The 18835-nt window shown below is 39.9% G+C and overlaps 2 protein-coding genes across 2 annotated transcripts in view; one reads left to right on the forward strand and one right to left on the reverse strand.

Moving 5' to 3' along the window:
* Positions 1 to 3284, reverse strand: part of GRAP2 (GRB2 related adaptor protein 2) — a 74634-nt gene extending 71350 nt beyond the window's left edge. Inside the window, exon 1 of the mRNA XM_017544556.2 lies at positions 3036 to 3284. The gene's annotated coding sequence lies outside the window, so the exon portion shown is untranslated. The remainder of the gene's footprint in view (positions 1 to 3035) is intronic.
* A 12494-nt stretch (positions 3285 to 15778) lies between these two features.
* The window catches only part of ENTHD1 (ENTH domain containing 1), a 119897-nt gene continuing 116840 nt past the window's right edge, over positions 15779 to 18835 (forward strand). The window contains exon 1 of the mRNA XM_037744292.1: positions 15779 to 16127. Within this exon, the coding sequence (XP_037600220.1) occupies positions 15779 to 16127 (349 nt within the window). The remainder of the gene's footprint in view (positions 16128 to 18835) is intronic.

Below are 18835 nucleotides of genomic sequence, written 5' to 3' on the forward strand. Positions count from 1 at the left end.
AGATGCCATCTCGGCTCACTGCAACCTCTGCCTCCTGGGTTCAAGCAATTCTCGCGCCTCAGCCTCCCGAGTAGCTGGGATTACAGGCACCCGCCACCACTCCCAGCTAATTTTTGTATTTTGGTAGAGGCAAGGTTTCACCATGTTGGCCAGGCTGGTCTCCAAGTCCTGACCTCAGATGATCCTTCTGCCTTGGCCTCCCAAAGTGCTGGGATTACAGACGTGAACCACTGTGCCCAGCCATTCTTCACTATCTTTTTAAGACAGTGAAGATAGTTCTTAACATTTTCTTTGGAGAGCATATAAGACTTGCATTGTTATGTATTTTGTGATAGTTTCTTTTAATTCTCTAAGATTTTTGTTTATAAATGCATATTTAAAAATAAAAAAAACCTTTAAAAATTATTTACTGAATTCCTATTGACTCAAGTTTATTGAAACTGAATGTCAACATTGCTGAAGAGGACTCAATCAATTACTATGCACCAGGCCTGGACATAGTAATTGATTGATAAATGTTTGTAAAATGTTTATTTGTTAAACACAGCCATGCTTTCTTGGAAATTTTTAAGTGGAAAAGAAAGGGTAGGCCAGGCACGGAGGTTCACACCTATAATCCCAACACTTTCGGAGGCTGAGGTGGGTGGATTGCTTGAGTTCAGGAGTTCAAGACCAGCCTGGGCAACAGGGCAAAACCCTGTCTCTATTAAAAATAAAGTATTAGCCAGGCCTGGTGGTGTGCAGCTGTACTCCCAGCTACTCAAGAGGTAGAGGTGGGAGGATCACTGATTCCAGGGCAGTTGAGGCTGCAGTGAGCCGTGACTATACCACTGCACTCCAGCCTGGGTCACAGAGTAAGACCCCGTCTTAAAAAGAAAAGAAAAGAAAAAAGACTCATGAGGCTGTGTTATTATTATTATTATTACTTATTTTTGGAAATCCGCCCACCTTGGCCTCCCAAAGAGCTAGGATTACAGGCATAAGCCGCCGCGCCCAGCCAGGGCTACGCTATTTCTTTACAGATCAAGATATTCTGTGCAAATAGTTCAGATAGACAAAATGGGAACCTATCAACCCTACTGTTTGATTCAAACAACTTATAAAGATTCTTGAACATGTTTTGGGTTTGTTTTATAGGGGCACAAAAATGAATAATCTGTCCCCAGGAGTACCCAGCAGCAACTGTTACTTATTTAAGAAATCCTGATGGAATCACACTTACTGACACATTTCGAACAATTGCAGACTTTTCTTGATCCAGGAAACAAGGGCGAGTTCTACTCAAGTTTCGGCATGAACCTATCAGTCATTGACACCAGTGGGTATCATTATCTGGGAATCAATAAATTATGTTGGAACTAGGGTCATTTTCAACTCTTCTAGAAAGCAATAGTTCTAAAAGAGATGGCTTCAGGAAATAAGTGAGAGACATTTTGTACAAGAACTGGGAAGAAAACGATCAAGGTTCAAAGAAATAACTAATCATGATATCGCCTTGCATTTTTATAGTGCCTTTTTCCTACGGCACTTCATATCGATGTTAATTCATTTATTCTTAAAATATTCCTATGAGGTAGACATAGAGCAATTGAAAGGGATTTTCACTAGGGCTTAAGATGCCGGAGATATTCAAAAGGATATTGTATTAGCAACAGAAATATTTCTTACTATTGAATAGATTGATCATTCTACCTCCTTTGCCTCAGTAAAGTCATTTTTAAAAAGATAAAATCTATTACAATTGGGGAGAATAAGATTTCAGTTTACCATATGGGAAACACTCCAAGCTCAATCTTAAAAAAGCAGTTTTATTCAATAATACAGGGCCACCTCTCTTTATAAAAAAAAAAAATTCTTAAAAAGGATATGAGTCAGATTTTTTCAAATTTGAAAGTTAAATATACTTAGGTGGTCCTCTACTTACACAGTGTTCCTCATTTAATAGTGGATGGTTTTGTAAAGAGGATCACTATAAAATTTTATAAATTTTTATATACAATACTGAATTGTTAAAGGAGAGTAACTTCTGCTAAATGTTCTTTCTGAAACCAGAAATAAGAAACAAAAAGGACCCACTAAAGAACTAAACAGTTTATGATTAACGTTGCTGCAGAACAAAAGATTCTTCGACTTGAAGTTTCCCATCCTCAGACAATACAATGAGAGCACATGAAATCTTTCCCATTGGATTTTTAGATCTAAAACATTTCCCTCTCCTAGTTTATCTATATATGTGTTCAACAGTGTGCAAATTACGTTGCATATATTTGATTAATAAGGCCTAATTCCAGGTAGGTAAATACAGTAATTTTTTTTTTTATAGTATCCCTGTCAGGGCAATACGATAAATTTTAAATTAGTGAAACTTTTGGTTGGTATGTTCAATCCTCATGCTCAGGAAGAGGTGGGACAAAGAACACAAAGCAGGTATCTTCAGACTGGACACCTAAACCAGAGACAGTCATAGGGATGGAGCCTAACTGCTGGCATGAAGACAGAGAGCACCCTTTCAAAATACATTTCAACATAAAGTTTTCCTTTTGTAAAGGAATGAAAACTGGCGATCTTTGTACAGGTCACAAAAATGCAAACAGAACTAGAAATTCAAGCAAAGAGAGAAATCCTCACCTCAGAGTTATGGTATTCATTCATCACTGCTCAGCCCTCTACCACCCACTCCAACCCCTTCCAATTTGGATTAAATCCTGACCATGGTGAAATGGAATTTTACCTCTGTGATCCCAAGGTCGAAAATGTTTTCCTGAGATGCTTCTGAAGCCAGTTTGTGGAGATTTTTGTGTTATGGACTGGGTAAGGAACAGGTGTTCTCCCAGTTCATTTGATAAAAGTCAAATCCCATCACCACAAATGTTGTCACAGCAAAAAGTTTAGAGGCCCTAGCCGATGGTACTTAAAAGCAATTATTTAGAGAATCCATGAGGTTCATTTTAATTAACTCATACAGAGCATTCTGCAAATTATAAAACTGTTAAAAGTTTCTAGAGTATATGTACAGATGTTGTATAATGACATACCTTTTGGAAGAGAAGGGGTTGAATTTATGTCTTGGCTTTGACACCGAGTTATTAGAATCCTTTCTGGCAAGAAGGAAGACGAATTCAAGCATCAGAATTACTGCATTTCAGAGGACAGATCCACTTTGTGCTGTCTTCCAGGTGCCACCCTGAAAGTGCGGGCAAGTGTATAGATCCATTAACTGTACTCTTCCTCCCCACCTCGTCCTCCCTCCTCCAAACTACCCCTAGGCAGCCCTGCAGTCTGTAGGCAAACCACACAGGAACTAGCACATACGGGGCTTCAGAGAGCTGGGCGTGAGCCTTAGATTATGTGGTTTTGTTTTCTTGCTGCCAGAGTCAAACTATAATGCAGGAGGTTCACTGAAACACTTTTGCTTCTTTATGCTTGGTTTCAGTTTTAACAACATCCCCCCTGAACACTTACGTTCACATAAGAAAATTTTTAGCCCTAGATATGGTCCATCAGCAAACTGATCTTAAGGAAAACTCTCATATTCTCTCGGTACAGTCATGCATCCAGAGGAACATTAGGGTTTCTTGGGGGAACTTATTTAAGATCTCCCTTGATCACTCACAATGTTAAGACTCCAGGGAAGATGCCTTGTTCGTGCACTCAGCCTGTAATATTACTCCAGACAAAGAAAAAAAAAAAAAGAAGAAACATTTTGAGCTGGGCTGAGTTCTCATCCCAGGTTTGCTACAGTTCAGCATGAGTTGGAACCAGTTCCTTTGATTTCTGGGACTTCAATTTGTCTTGTCTTGGACTGAAGGCTTTCTGGGATTTAAGAGTTTCCACTGACTTTGAGGATTTTGTTACCTTCAACTTCCTTAGTTCTTACCTTTAAATGTACTACTCACCCTTCCCCCTATATCAACTGCAACTTGTGAAGGCCTCTTCCTTTCTCTTTGCTCTTGCTAGAAAATGGATTGCCAACTGTGCATCTTTTACAGAAAATTAGAGACATTGCTACTTGCTAAGTGGCGCCATTCAGAGTTTGGGGCCTGGATCCAAGATGATGGGAGAAATGTCGGCTCACTGGGATGTTCCTTGCATGAATCTCCAGAACACCAAGAGGAGCATGTCAAGAAGGAGAAACTCAATTTGGGTTTCTAAAATTTAAACTTTTTCTGTAATGTGAAATGGCGTCTTTTTCCATCTCTTCCCTTCTTTATAACTAAACCTTGTTCAAAACGTATTTTCTTTCTTAAAACCTTTTCCTTGGTTATAATTGCTCAACATTTTTATTGAAACAGAAAAGAAGAATCAGCAGAGTGCCATGGTGATAGAAAATGCTCAGTAAATATTTGTAGAATGAGTTAAAAGAAGTAATTTTCTACCTGCAACTCCTTTTTTTTTTTTTTTCCTGAGACAGAGTTTCGCTCTTGTTGCCCAGGCTGGAGTGCAATGGTGCGATCTCGGCTCACTGCAACCTCCATCTCCCAGGTACAAGTGACTTTCTTGCCTCAGCCTCCCATGTAGCTGGGATTACAGGCACCTGCCACCATGCCCAGCTAATGTTTTTGTATTTTTAGTAGAGACAAGGTTTCGCCATGTTGGCCAGGCTGGTCTTGAACTCCTGACCTCAGTTGATCCACCCATCTCAGCCTCCCGGAGGGTTGGAATTACAGGTGTGAGCCACTGTGCCTGGCCCTGTAACTCTTTAATAATAGGCTTTCTTTTTATTAATGTAAGTCTGTGAAATTTTCTTATATCCTGGTTATATCTGAAAAGGAACCCTTCTATTTCCACGTTATAAGATATAATTTTAAAAATAACAACATGTTGCTACTTTAAAACTAATAACATCTCAACCTTGGCCTCAGAATTCTTCAGCCTCCTAAGGACCTTCTTGGATCATTACACTGAACAGCTCTACTGCCAAGTTTTTAAATGCTGAAATCCTCTGGCTATAGTTCTGATTCTTCACAGCTCCCAAGTCAATGCAACCTCCATCTCCCAGGTACAAGTGACTTTACAAGTGAAGCGGTTAAATGAGTCCCTAAAATTCTATGGTTGGGGCTGGGTGCGGTGGCTCACGCCTGTAATCCCTGCACTTTAGAATCCACCTGAGGTGGGTAGATCACCTGAGGTCAGGGGTTCGAGATCAGCCTGGCCAACATGATGAAATCCCATCTCTACTTAAATACAAAAAATTAGCTGGGCGTGGTGGCATGTGCCTGTAATCCCAGCTACTCAGGAGGCTTAATCAGGAGAATCACTTGAACCCAGGAGGCGAAGGTTGCAGTGAGCCGAAATAGCACCACTGTACTCCAGCCTGGGTAACAAGAGAAAAACTCCATCTCGAAAAAAAAAAAAATTCTATGGTTGGGGAGTGGGAGCGAAGGGAAAATGTTGAATGGTGTTACATGGAAAGTATCATGGTGTTTTCAGCTTGCACCCTAATGAGGAAGCTAATTTCCCACCGGCACCACTCCCCAGGGAGCAGAATATAATCCTTCCCCTTATAAGCATGGGACAGATTGCAGAACAGAAAAATCTCAAAGGCAAGTTATTTTGGTAGTAAGGACTGATTGACAGACATGTTATGCAGAGCATAGTGGGAGGGAAGCAAGGCCACTTGAGTGGTTTATTTCATAACAGCTCTGTAATTGAACGAGTGCAAAGGCAGATCCTAAGAATAAAGACCCTAACATGAGAATGCCAGCATTTCAGTCCTCACTATCATGAGATAGTCAGAAAAATAGCAGCAAGATGAGGAGGATTCAGTAACATGTGAAATCTGGACTTGGCCACAAGGGAGAAATTGTTTTTTAAAAATCATACTTCAACATTTTTTATCAATTCCTTTTGAGGAGTCATTTGTTTGTATCTGAACTTCTGTTTCGTTTTTTTTTGGAGACTGAGACTCCCTTGGTCACTGAGGCTGCAATGCAGTGGCGTGATCTCAGCTCACTGCAACCTCCACCTCTTGAGTTCAAATGATTCTCCTGCCTCAGCCTCCCGAGTAGCTGGGATTACAGACACCTGCCACCACAACCAGCTAATTTTTGTATTTTTAGTAGAGATGAGGTTTTGCCATGTTGGCCAGGCTTGTCTCGAACTCCTAACCTCAAGTGATTTGCCCACCTCAGCTTTCCAAAGTGCTGGGATTACAGGTGTGAGCCACTGTGCCTGGCCAATATCTGAACTTCTTGTTCATAATTACGCTTAACTTAACTTTGTGGTAAAATGTGTATTTCTTATTCAACAGTGTGAATTCAGACATTCTCTTTTCATTCATTCAATAAAGAAAGTTTAAACACCTATTTTGTGTTAGGCCTTTACTAGGTGCCAGAAAAGCATCAGTGAAGAAAACATAATCTCTGCTCCCGTGGTTCTCACATTCTAGTAAAGGGAGAAACAGGAGGTATATCAGATGGTAGTACTGTTAGGGAGAAAAATAAAACGATGCAAGAGTCACAGGGAGTGTGGCTGAAATGGGGATTGTGACTTTACGTTGGGAGATCAAAGGACATTTGAGGAAAGTCCAGAACAAAGTCAAGAAGCCAGTACTTCCCAGATGGATATCTGGGGAAATAGCTTTAGCAGGTACAGGGATTAGCAGGTGCAAAGACTTCAGCTGGGGCATGTTTAACATAGTGAGTGAGGTGGGGAGGAGCTGGGATGGAGAGCAGAGGGCAGAACATGTAGGGCCTTGCTGGCCATGGCGAGGCCTTTGGATTTTACTTTGTGTGAGATGGAAGCCAACGGAAGATTCTGAACTGCGGAGTAATATGATCTGACTTGGGTTTTAACTTTTAAAAGGGTAGCTCTGGCTGTTGTGTTGAAATTAGATCGCAAGGGAGCAAGAACCGAAGAAGACAGACCAATTAGGAGGCTACTGTAATAGTCCAGACCAGAGATGGCTGTGGTTTAGAGCAGGAAGGTCTAAGTGGTGGGAAGTGGTTGGATTTTGAGTATACAGGGTGATCGTAAAGTCTAGAAACATAGCTAATGTTATGGTAACTTGCATTAGAATGTAGCATCAATAAATCATTTATTATCTAGACTTGGTAGCCACCTTGTATTTCAAAAGTAAGCTCATGGATATGATGAGAGCTGTGAGAGACAAAGAGAGGAGTAAAGGTGACTCCCAGGTTCATGGCCTGAGAACCTGGAAGCAAGGATGTGTCATTTACTGAGACAGGAGAGACCGTGGGAGAGCAGGTTTGGAAGACAAGACCAGGAGCCTGGTTTTGCACTTACTGAATTTGAGATGCCCATGAGACATACCAGTGCAGAGGTCAAGGTAGTCAGACATATGAGTTTGGAGGTCAGGAGAGGCTGAAGAGAAAACCTTGAGAGTTGTCAGAATCGAAGAGTATTTTCCACTTTGCAACTGGATAACACTACCGCAGAGTGAATATAGATAGAAGAGGTTAGAGAATGCTCCTTCAAAGTTGAGAGGTCATAGGTTTGAGAAGGAATGAGTCAAGGAGATGAGAAGGAGAAATGGTGTCCTGGAAGCCAGGTAAAGCAAACTGTGTTTACTTTTATAGAACCCCATGTTCAACAAATTAAAGGAAAAAACCAACCAAGCTACCATAGAACAATATTTGTATTTAGTGGATGCTACAGTATTGCAACTAAATTGTGCCCCCAAATGGAGGAAAGCAGATAAGAGGGACCCCTTATACAATGTCACTTGAACAGGGTTAATTTCACTAGGTTGGTAACACTTGACACTTTTGCCAAGCCTAACCAACTCCCTCACTGTTTATTGGGACTGCAGTCTTTAATCCTGCCCTATCTCCTACCTGACACCTGCCTCTTCAAACACCTTCTACATGCTGACTACTCTTAAGTCTATGAACCTAGCTCCAGACCCTCTTCTTTGTTTCAGTTATCTCTATTCGACTGTTCCCTGACATCTTCACCTGTTGCCCTCAAAGCTCCTCAGATTCAAAATGTCCGAATGTCCAAAGATGGGCATTTAAATGTCCTTTCCTGCCAAACTGGCTCCTCAGAACATGTTCATCCCGGTGAACAGCAACAGTCATTTACAAGGTCACCTGTAGACTCTTAGTCCCTGTAGACTCTTCCTTCTCCCTCATTGCCACACATATTTGGAGCACAGTCCCATAACTTCTACACTTTAACATTATATGTAAAAGTATATGTGTAAGAGGAGAGTGAACAGCGTGGAGATTCACACCATGGCCATGACTTCTGCCTTAGCCTTCATCACTTATCGCCTGAACTATCACGACATTCTGTTCTTCTTCCAGTTCCTCTATTCTGCTTCCATTCTATTTTTTTTTTTTAGCACACAAACATTTATTTTAAAAGGAGAAAATGAATTTAAAAATAAAAAATTGGAATCTCCCACCTTCTTCAAATAAAACAAGTAGACTTGTGACTGAGCTGCTGATAGAGCTTAAAATCAAGGACCAAAGATTTGTCCTTAGAGTAGGATAAAGAGCTAGACACAGGTGATTTGGGTTTAAGTCTCAGGTAAACTGCTTCCTAGTTAAATATCTCTGGGCAGTTATCGTAATCTATTTGTTTCTCCAAACTCGGTTTAAGCTCACCTCCTCCACGAAACCTTCCCTGACTACACAGATTTAGACAAGTCCCTCTTTCACTCCCATAACATTGTCTGCCTTTATTATGGCAACTACTTACTATTGCTGATTTATTCTTGTTTCCTCTATCAGAGTATTCAACTATAACTTCCTTCTAGTGTCATAGCTCAGCATAATGCTTGGCACATAGCAGGTGATCAATAATGCAGAATATATGCATATTCCCCAAACTCAGCTTTCTCACCTGTACAATGGGATAATAAAGCCTACTTCGTTTGAGATTTACATAAGCTATATATACAAAAAATCTTCATAAACTATATCTCAATGTATAAAATACTTACAGTTTGCCCCCAGCTAATTTATAAAGTCCAAATACCTCAACATAGCATTCAAGGCCCTGAACAATGTTTTGCAGGTCGCCTGTTCGATTTCCTTCTGGCTCCCACCGCATTACTCTATATTATAGCCAGCCAAAAAATATTTCAAACTCACCAACTTCTTTCATACCTCCTATCATTTTATATTGGATTCATTTACCTAAATGTCAGTATCAATATCATGGGCTATCATTATTACAATTATGACTGGAGTAGCAGGAGATAGAAACAAATGTTGCTTTTGTCTACTAAGCATTTCATTATCCTCTGTTATTTCCCCCTCATCCTAGTCAATATTCCATTCAAACACATGGGTTCAATTACATTTTTCAATGCCTACTGGATAAAATCACCTTGCAGTATGGATGAGGTTCTTCATGATCTGATTTCCGTCTGCTATTTCACCTTCCTCTGCTGCTCCTTTCTGACAGCTGTAGTAAGTACAGTACATGTAGTTTTTCCAAGATAATAGGCCGGCTCAGCTTTCATGCCTTTACACATGATGTGTCCTTTGCCTCTTATGTCCTCCTCTACTTTGTCTATCCAGTGAACTCCCTGTCATCCTTTAAGATTCAATTCAGATGTAAACTCTTCTTGAAACCTCCCTTAAATACCTGGCGGCAGAATTAGATGCTCTCTTCTCTCTTATTATGCCATACATATCTCGTCACAATCTTCTGTGATGGTGCCTGTCACCTCCACTAGCTTGTAAACGTATCCAGCAGAGGGCTGCTTTTTATCTCCGAGTCCTTACTGCCTGACACAAAGCGGGTGCTCACAGAAAATCAGTTAAATACATCAACAACTACCTGTCAGTGGCACCTGAAGCCATCAGTCACTGGAGCTACCCCATCACTGCCCATCACACATTCTGCTCTTCATAGACTGCTATTACATTCTCTGCCCTTTGAGGTGGCAATCTCGTGCTGGTGGTGTTTCTTGTCAGTTAAAACGACACTAGTAACACACTTGTAAATATTTCTTCTTTGAAAGGAGGATTAGGGCAATGTCTTAGCCCAGCAGACTGTGAAACGAAGACATTTGCCTTCATTCCCCTTGGTACCCTCCAGCTCAGGTATCTACAACCATCTTGCTTGAGGTCCTGAGAAGAACTGCACTGGCGCCGGAAGTGAGGAAGGGGACGTGAGGAACCGGAAGTGGGGACGGGCCTGGGCCCTTGGGCCTGGCTGGCGTAGGTGGAAAATCCTGGGGAGAGGAGGTTTGGTCCCTGAGCAGTGGCCAGACCTTCCTTTCAGGTAAGAGCCTCTGTGTGGGAGTGGTGATGAGGCTCGAGGGGTGTCTGGAAACATCGGCTGCCTTCCCACCTCCCGTTTCCTGCCGGGACTGTCAGGGTCCGGGTCGGGGCGAGACATCTATGAGGCCGTTACTATACGCAGGAGGTGAGGTCCTTGTGGTTTGACGCCATCCGGTCCCTGCCTCCTTCTAGAAGCTTCCCCGAGATCCAGCCTTACCCTCCACAGTACATTGCCGGTTCTCTGAGAGTAATCGCTGGTCTGATTCTCTGTGTGGCCGAGTGCCCAGCACCAGGCCCACCTGGTACATAGTCGTCATCTGAAATGAGGGTTGGATGAATGAAGACGAGGCTGCCAAGGAAAGGCCCTGCCCACACAGAAAGTTGATTCTCGCTCACCCTCCACCCGCCATTTTCAAAATTCTTTCCAAAGCATCTCGTTTCTTCCTCCCACACTGCCCTATCTGGTGATTATTCTTTGTGCTGCCGATGAGGGAACCGAGACTCAGAGAAATTGTTAAGCCTTAGTTAGGAAATGGCAAAGCAGGACCTCAAATCATGGCTTTGAAACCCAATTAAAGGAGAGAGATGAGGTATGTCAAGGGCCAGGTGTGAGCACATAGTGAGCGTTCAATGAAGAGTAGCTGTTTACTCCAGGGGAGTGAGGACTTTGTTTTTTGCACGTTTCTCCGTTTCTTAGAATGGAGCTTGCCACATGGTAAGCTCTGGAAGATTATTAGTTCAATAAATTAATGAACACATACTTGGAGCTCGAAAAGATTAGAGTCTCTGCCTCTGGCAGTATTCTTTCCATCAAAACTAACACATCCTAATGCCGTGGTATTCTCTGTAACCATTCTTCCATAGCATTCTTGGCCAGAGCTTATTTCCTTCCGAGTCAAAGTCATGTCTGTAGGCAGAACCTGTACAAACACAAGAGCTGTTCTTTCCTTATAGTTCTACCCTAAATGCATCTTTCCAGAGATGGCTCTGGGGACTCAACCTCTTAGAAGCTATTGTCATTATTGTCCCAAGTCTTTGGATAAGGTCAGTTCGGTTCCTCTGTTCCTTATTCTGAATCCTGAAGTCCAAAAATTTTTGGAAACCAATTTTCCCCCCAACTCATTTGGTGGTAAAACTTGGCTTGAACTGGAATGAGGCCATTTGTAGTCTTTATTCCAAATATTTATATGTTTTTGTTGCAGACACATTAATGTGTTTAATTGTTTAGAGCAGCCCCACACCTTACTGTGGAGATCATGTAATCTATACTCATGGCACTACTGTGGAAAATTCCACCCCTCCCCCCACACCCGAAAAAGAATTCCACAACTCATCTGGCCTCAAAGGATTTGGATAAAAGATCGTGGACCAATAGTTTAATGCCACCTGATAAATCATTTCCTGTTAGGATTCAGATGAAATGGGGGGAAGGAAACAGCATTGTGAAAGTGGGCAGAGCTAAAAAGAAAACTAAGAGATCTTTTCTGTGTAATCATTTGTTTGTTTTTCTTGGAATTATTTAGGAAAGTTCCTTAATTGTAAATTTTAATGTGAAATTCATGTTTTGTATTTCTCTACAAAGCTATACAAATGGTAGGTTCTCAAGAAATATCTGTTGATGATTTGAAAATATTTGCTCAAAACTATAGAATTTTACTTGAAAATTATTAGAGCTAGATTTTATTTTTTAAATGTCATGCTTTATAGGAGTTTGTGACCACCTGGGCAACTAGTAGGAACCCATGTCTAAAAAAAATTTCTTTTTAAGGCCAGGTGCAGTGGCTCATGCCTGTAATCCCAGCACTTTGGGAGACTGAGGTGGGCATTCAAGATCACTTGAGGTTGGGAGTTCAAGACCACGCTGGCCAATATGGTAAACCCTGTCTCTACTAAAAATACAAAAGTTAGCTGGGCATGGTGGCTCCTTCCTATAGTCCCAGCTACTTGGGAGGTTGAGACAGAATAGCTTGACCCTGGGAGGCGGAGGTTGCAGTTATCTGAGATAATGCCATTTCACTCCAGCCTGGGTGACAGAGCAAGACTCCATCTCAGAAAAAAGAAAAAAAGTTAAAAAAAATTAGTTAGGCTTTGTGGTATGCACCTGTAGTCCCAAGCTACTAGGGAGGCTGAGGCAGGAGGATTGCGTGAGCCCAGGAGTTTGCAAGCAGCCTGGGCTACATGGTGAGAGGTCTTATCTCAAAAAAAAAAAAAAATAGTGATGATTATAATTATAAAGCTATAGAATCAATGCAGGTTTATTCTAAGGCAGAATCATTCAATCATTGTGTCATTAGCACAACACATGTTTCCTGAGCACCTACTGCTGCTAATTAGCTGTTAGTCATAGGATTACAGTGGCAAGTAAGACAGTCAAAGTCCCTGCCCACAAGGAGCTTCTAGTTTGGTGGTGAAGAAAGGCACTGAGCAAGTGACAAATAGTAAGTACAGATTGTTGTAAGTGCAATGAAGGAAATTGACCAGACGCTGGAGACACCTAAGTAGTTAGTGAGGTTGGTGAAGACCTCTCAGATTTATTACATGAAATACTTAACTTCTTCCCTCTATTTTTAAATATTATAGTGAGTTAGGTAGCCAGACAACCAAGATGCAGATGTGGAAATTTACCCTCTTGGGCACTAATTTTGTCTCATGTCACACCCCTACAGTTACAATCTCACAGTTATTTGATGGTATGTGTAAACAGCAATTTCATGTAGTTAGGTGTCTAAAACACATAATAAACCAACATATAATTTACAACTAACATCAATTAATTGAGTTCCTTGTCATTCTGAAAAGACAGCAGTAATAGAACAGTGTCTTACATATTCTATGTTCATATCACAAGGTAAAGTTCAAGTCACTGTACATTAGTAAGTGATATGAATTCACTTCTCTAGACTTTTCTTCTTGTGATTTTTCTAATGGTTGAGGGTGTATTTAATTTTGATATGGTGTCATGTACATCCATTTTAAACTACTCTGTTGGATTAGAAGGCTATTATTTTGGTATTTTTCTGGGTTAGAAAGTTCATTTAAGAAAACATTTTTTAAAAGTTTAAAATACAGGTTAGGGAATATAGAAAAACCTAAACATTATGGTTGTCCTTCTAGAATACAGATAGACAGCTATCCAAAAAAGAAAAAAAATGAACTTTTGTTGTTCAATTCCAGCAAGTTATGATTCTAACAGGGCTTTAAAAGAAAATAGACTTGTGAAGAAACAGATCAATGTTTGTTGCTCTAAGCCAATGTCATAGTGCATCTCTGCACTATGTGAGTTTGGTAGAGGGTGAAAAAGTACAATAGAAAAAGAAAACTCTCATGATTGAAATTTTAATAGGTTACTGAAATATTATAAATCAGGTTTTCACTGTGGGAGGGAGTCATAAAAATGCCTGTTTGAAGTGCAGAAAAGAGAAAATCAGAAAGTTGTAGAAACACAACTTATCTTTTTCTTCCTAGGGCTAATGATAGTGACTTACTGAGAAATCTTAATTAAACAGATATTTAATACATTTTCCTTTTTGTTCTTTTTTTTTTTTTTTTCCCCGAGACAGACTCTTGCTGTGTCTCCCAGACTAGAGTACAGTGGTGTGATCTCGGCTCACTGCAACCTCTGCCTCCCAGGTTCAAGCAATTTTCATGCCTCTGCCTCCCAAGTAGCTGGGATTACAGGTGTGTACTACCAAGCCCAGCTAATTTTTTGTGTTTTTAGTGGAGACAGGGTTTTGCCATGTTGCCCAGGCTGGTGTTGAACTCCTGAGCTCAGGTAATCCACCCACCTCGACCTCCCAAAGTGCTAGGATTACAGACGGGAGCCATCATGCCTGACCAGTTATACGGGTATATTTTCTGTCTTGCTTAGTTAAGAGTGTGTTGTATTTTTACCAAAAAGAGGTTATCTCCTCTTACCTTTTTTTTTTTTTTTTTAAAGAAGGGATAGTTTATTTAGGATGCTTCTGAAAATTTATGTCTTCCTTTAATACACATACAGAAATTAATCAAGCCTGAGCTAGTTATCTGAGAAGGTCAAGGAAGGGAAGCAAAACTAAAAATAGTGAACACATTTGTTACGGATTTTAACGTTTTTTCTTTTCTATGTGTGCAGTTTCTCTAGTAAAGTCTGATTATAGATTATCTAGGTTTCGCTTGGTCTGGATGCTCGTCCGGGCTTGAAATCAATTTGGTACACTGTCTCGGCAGCCAGCAGTGGTGAATCACTAGGGAAATTGCAAACTAACTGACCCTCCTTAATGCAAAATAATGAAAAAGAGCAAGGGAATGGTTTCCTATAAACTGAATTGATCATTCACAAGCATTGTGTCAAGTTTTGGGGCTGCATATGCCTTGTAAGTTTTAGTATATGGGCCTCTCTGTGGGTCCTTGTTTTGAGATCTGATAGACACATACTGATCACTGCAGGATTTACAGAAATATTCACATTATTTGGGTCTTACTGTTGACACTGTTTAATCCTAAACTCATTCTTCTTTTTCCAAAGGTGAATAAAGAAAGTAATCTAACCTTTCTGTCTAATTTATTAGGCTTATCGGGACTAAAATATTGCTTTTAGGGTACCATGAGTTAGCTGTGGAGTCCACTGACATGCAGCTGTTTGTCTTCATAATTGACCCTCCTTTCTTTTAGGTTAGCAAGAAAGCAGACTATATACCTGTCTCTCAGGACCTGTAGTTCTAAAAGAATACAATCATAGGGTCAGTGGGTGGTTCTAAGACTCAATTTTACCCCCATTTTAATGACTCTCAGAACATAATATTTTTATACATGACAATATATCTTAAGAGATGCCTGAAATTCTAGCACTTTGGGAGGCTGAAGTAGGCAGATCACATGAGGCCAGGAATTTTTAACTAGCCTGTGCAACATACTGAGACCCTCATCTCTACAAAAGATTTTAAAATTAGCAAGGCATGGTGATACACACCTGTAGTTCCAGCTGCTTGAGAGGCTGAAGCAGGAGAACTGTATGAACCTAGGAGTTCAAGGCTGCAGTGAGCTGTGATTGTACCACTGCACTTCAGCCTGGGAAACAGAGCAATACCCTGTCTCTGGAAAAAAGGAAAAAAGACATCAGAGTGCAAGTTCTATTTTTTAAAATGTTGACTTGTCTACTGTCCATGTAATGCTTTATAGCCATTAGATTTCTGGCCAAAGAGTTTGAATGATGTTTTCCATAGGAACTTTTAGGACTTGAAAGACAACCTATATTTCTTTAAATAATGTAGGCCAATCTTTCATGAGGGATTTTCCCATACCTATCCTAGGAACAGTTATATGGTACCTCAATTCTGGATGCTGTAAGTGACGGGCTGATTTAGAAATGAAACCTAGATTTTCAGACTGATTTGATCCTCTATAGAGTTAAAAAAAAAGTATAACTTAATTTTTTTTGTGCTTTCCTTGCAGGAAATTGATGCTTTATCAATATAAACTATTGGTATTTGGGAGTACCAGAACTGGGGACCAATTACCTGTCAAGCGTTTTATAAACCAGTGACATAAACTGCTATTCCATTGTTTTCACCCTCCATCTCACCTTGGAACTTGTATTACTTATGGCATTCAGGAGGCAAGTGAAAAACTTTGTGAAAAATTACTCCGATGCTGAAATAAAAGTCAGGGAAGCAACTTCTAATGACCCTTGGGGTCCCTCTAGTTCTCTGATGTTAGATATCAGTGACTTGACTTTCAACACAATTTCTCTCTCAGAGATTATGAATATGCTATGGCACAGACTCAGTGACCATGGGAAGAACTGGCGCCATGTGTATAAATCCCTTACGCTAATGGATTATCTCATCAAGAATGGATCAAAGAAAGTTATTCAGCATTGCAGAGAGGGGTTCTGTAACCTTCAAACACTGAAGGATTTTCAGCATATAGATGAAGCTGGAAAAGACCAAGGTAACAGTTAAAGAAGTTTATACAAGCTGCATGTGGTGGTGCGCACCTATAATCCTGCCAGGTGGGAGGCTGAGGTGGGAGGATCGCATGAGCCCAGGAGTTTGGTGCTGTAGTGTGCAACAGTTGCACCTGTGACTAGCCACTGTAACAGCCTGGGCAACATAGCAAGACCCCGATCTCTAAAGTTTAAAAAAAAAAAAAGGAAGCTTATACCATGTGCCAATAAAAATTAGGAGTTTGGGGGGATCATTTTATACCAGGAGTGGGGAAGAGTTGTACTTAAATATACTAGCTATCTTTCCTCTGAGACAGTTATAGTTTCTAATTTAATCCTCTGTATTGAGTCTTCAGTGCCTTAGAGAACAATACCTTTTTTTTAAAAGGAAAAAAAAAAAGCGAACACACTTAGGTTTCTGATAAAATGGTACCTCATAGAAAATGAATAAAGGAATAAAATAGGAGGCATAGCAATTTGGTGTAATAATGTCACTGTAATTCATAATTATAATTAAATTGGAATTTAGTCATAAATTAAGGAAGTATTTCCACATGCCGAAATCTTCAAAGACTATCTAGATGGAAGCAGTTACATGAATACAAAAATTGAGATCATAAAATAATTCTTTTGGGGGTGGAAGAGGAGGTGCAGTAGGGAAAGGATAGAATCCTGAGATGATTCAGTAGTGCCTGATATTCTACAGTGGCAAAAGGATCAGCGCTTCCTCTCCAGCTACTGTAAAACTGTAATTTGTGTTTAAAGTGAATAGTCTTATGAATCATGATAAGAGGATAAAATTCAGAGCATTCTCTCTGGGAAGCATGAATTTTAAAAATAGACCTTTTTTTTAGGGCAGTTTTAGGTTTACAGAAAAATTATGCAGAAAATGATTCAGAGTTCCCACATACCCTTCCCCACTCACACATGATTTCCCCTAATAACATCTTGCATTAGTGTGGTCCATTTGTTACGACTTATGAACAAATGTTGATACATTATTGTTAATGAAAGTTCCTGTTTTACATTAGGGTTCACTCTTTGCATTCTACAGTTCTTTGGGTTTTGGAAAATACAAGGTGTCCTGTGTCCACCATTCCACTCTCATACAGAATAGTTTCACTGCCCTAAAAATGGTCTGGGCCCCACCTATTTACCCTTCACCGCTTCCCTTGCATCCCTGACAACCACCAGTCTTTTCATAATCTCTATAGTTTTGCCTTTTAAGATGTCATAGAGTTGGAATCTTGAAGTATGTAGCTTTTTCAGACTGGTTTCCTTCATTTGGCAATATGCATTTAAGATTCCTCCATGTCCTTTAATAGCTTGAGAGCTTACTACTTTTTCTTTTTTCTTTTTTTAAAAACTTATTGAGATATAATTCACATACTGTACAGTTCACCCATTTAAGGTATACAGTTGTATACTGTAAATGGATTTTGGTATATTAAAGTATAATTTTTTAAATTGTGATTATAGCATAAAATTTGTCTTTGTCAAAAGTGTGCAATTGAGTTGCATTAATTACATTCACAATGTTGTGCAGCCATCACCACTCTTCGTAAAACTCTTTAGTCACCCCAAACAGAAACCCTGTAACCATTAAGCAAAAGCTCCCATTCCCATTCCAGCAGGCCCCTATCTGTCTCTCTCAATTTTCCTGTTCTAAGTATCTCATGTAAGTGGAATCATACAGTATTTGTCTTTTGCATCTGGCTTATTTCACTTACCATAATGTCCTCAGGGTTGTCATGTTATAGGATGTATTGTAACTTTATTCCTTTTGTGGCTGAAGAAAATTGTATGTACATTACACATTTAAAAAAAATTACTCCTCTGTTGATGGACTCTTGGGTTGTTTCTTTTAGCTACTGTGAATAGTGTTGTACTGAACATGGAAGGCTAAGTATCAATTCAAATTCTGGCTTTCAGTGTATTTGAGCTAGAGCCAGGCACTGTGGCACACACCTGTAATCCCAGCACTTTGGGAGGTGGAGGCAGGTGGATCACTTGAGGCCAGGAGTTGAAGACCAGCCTGGCCAACATGGTGAAACCCCATCTTTACTAAAAATGCCAAAAATTAGCCAGATATGGTGGCACGTGCTTGTAATCCCAGCTACCTGGAGGGCTAAGGCACAAAAATTGCTTGAACCTGGGAGGTGGAGGTTGCAATGAGCCGAGATCGCACCACTGCACTCCAGCCTAGTTAACAGGGTGAGACTCTGTCTCAATAAATAAATAAATAAATAAATAAACAAACACACATACAGTGAATTTCCTCCAAAAAAAAAAAAACAAGATGGCTAGAATCTTGATGGGCTTGCACTGAATATGTAGATCAATTTGGGGAATACTGCCATTTTAACAATACTGATTTCTCCAGTCTTTGTAAAGAGGATGTCTTTCTTTTTATTTACATCTTTTTACATTTCTTTCAACAATGCTGTGTAGTTTTCGGTGTACAAGTCTTACATTTCTTAAGATATTTTTCAATTTTAAAAATTATTTTCCAATTAATTTCAGAAGTTCTTGCATTTCTGAAAGTTATTTCTAAGTATTTTATTCTTTTTAAACTCTAGTAAATGGAATTGTCTTAATTTCATTTTCAGATTGTTCATGGCTGATGTATAGAAATATAACTGATTAACTGATTTTTCTATATTGATCTTATATCTTGCTGCTTTGCTGAACTGGTTTATTAGCTGTAATAGTT

The sequence above is a fragment of the Cebus imitator genome, unplaced genomic scaffold, assembly GCF_001604975.1.
Source record: "Cebus imitator isolate Cc_AM_T3 unplaced genomic scaffold, Cebus_imitator-1.0 Scaffold170, whole genome shotgun sequence".
In the NCBI taxonomy this organism is placed as follows: Eukaryota; Metazoa; Chordata; class Mammalia; order Primates; family Cebidae; genus Cebus; species Cebus imitator.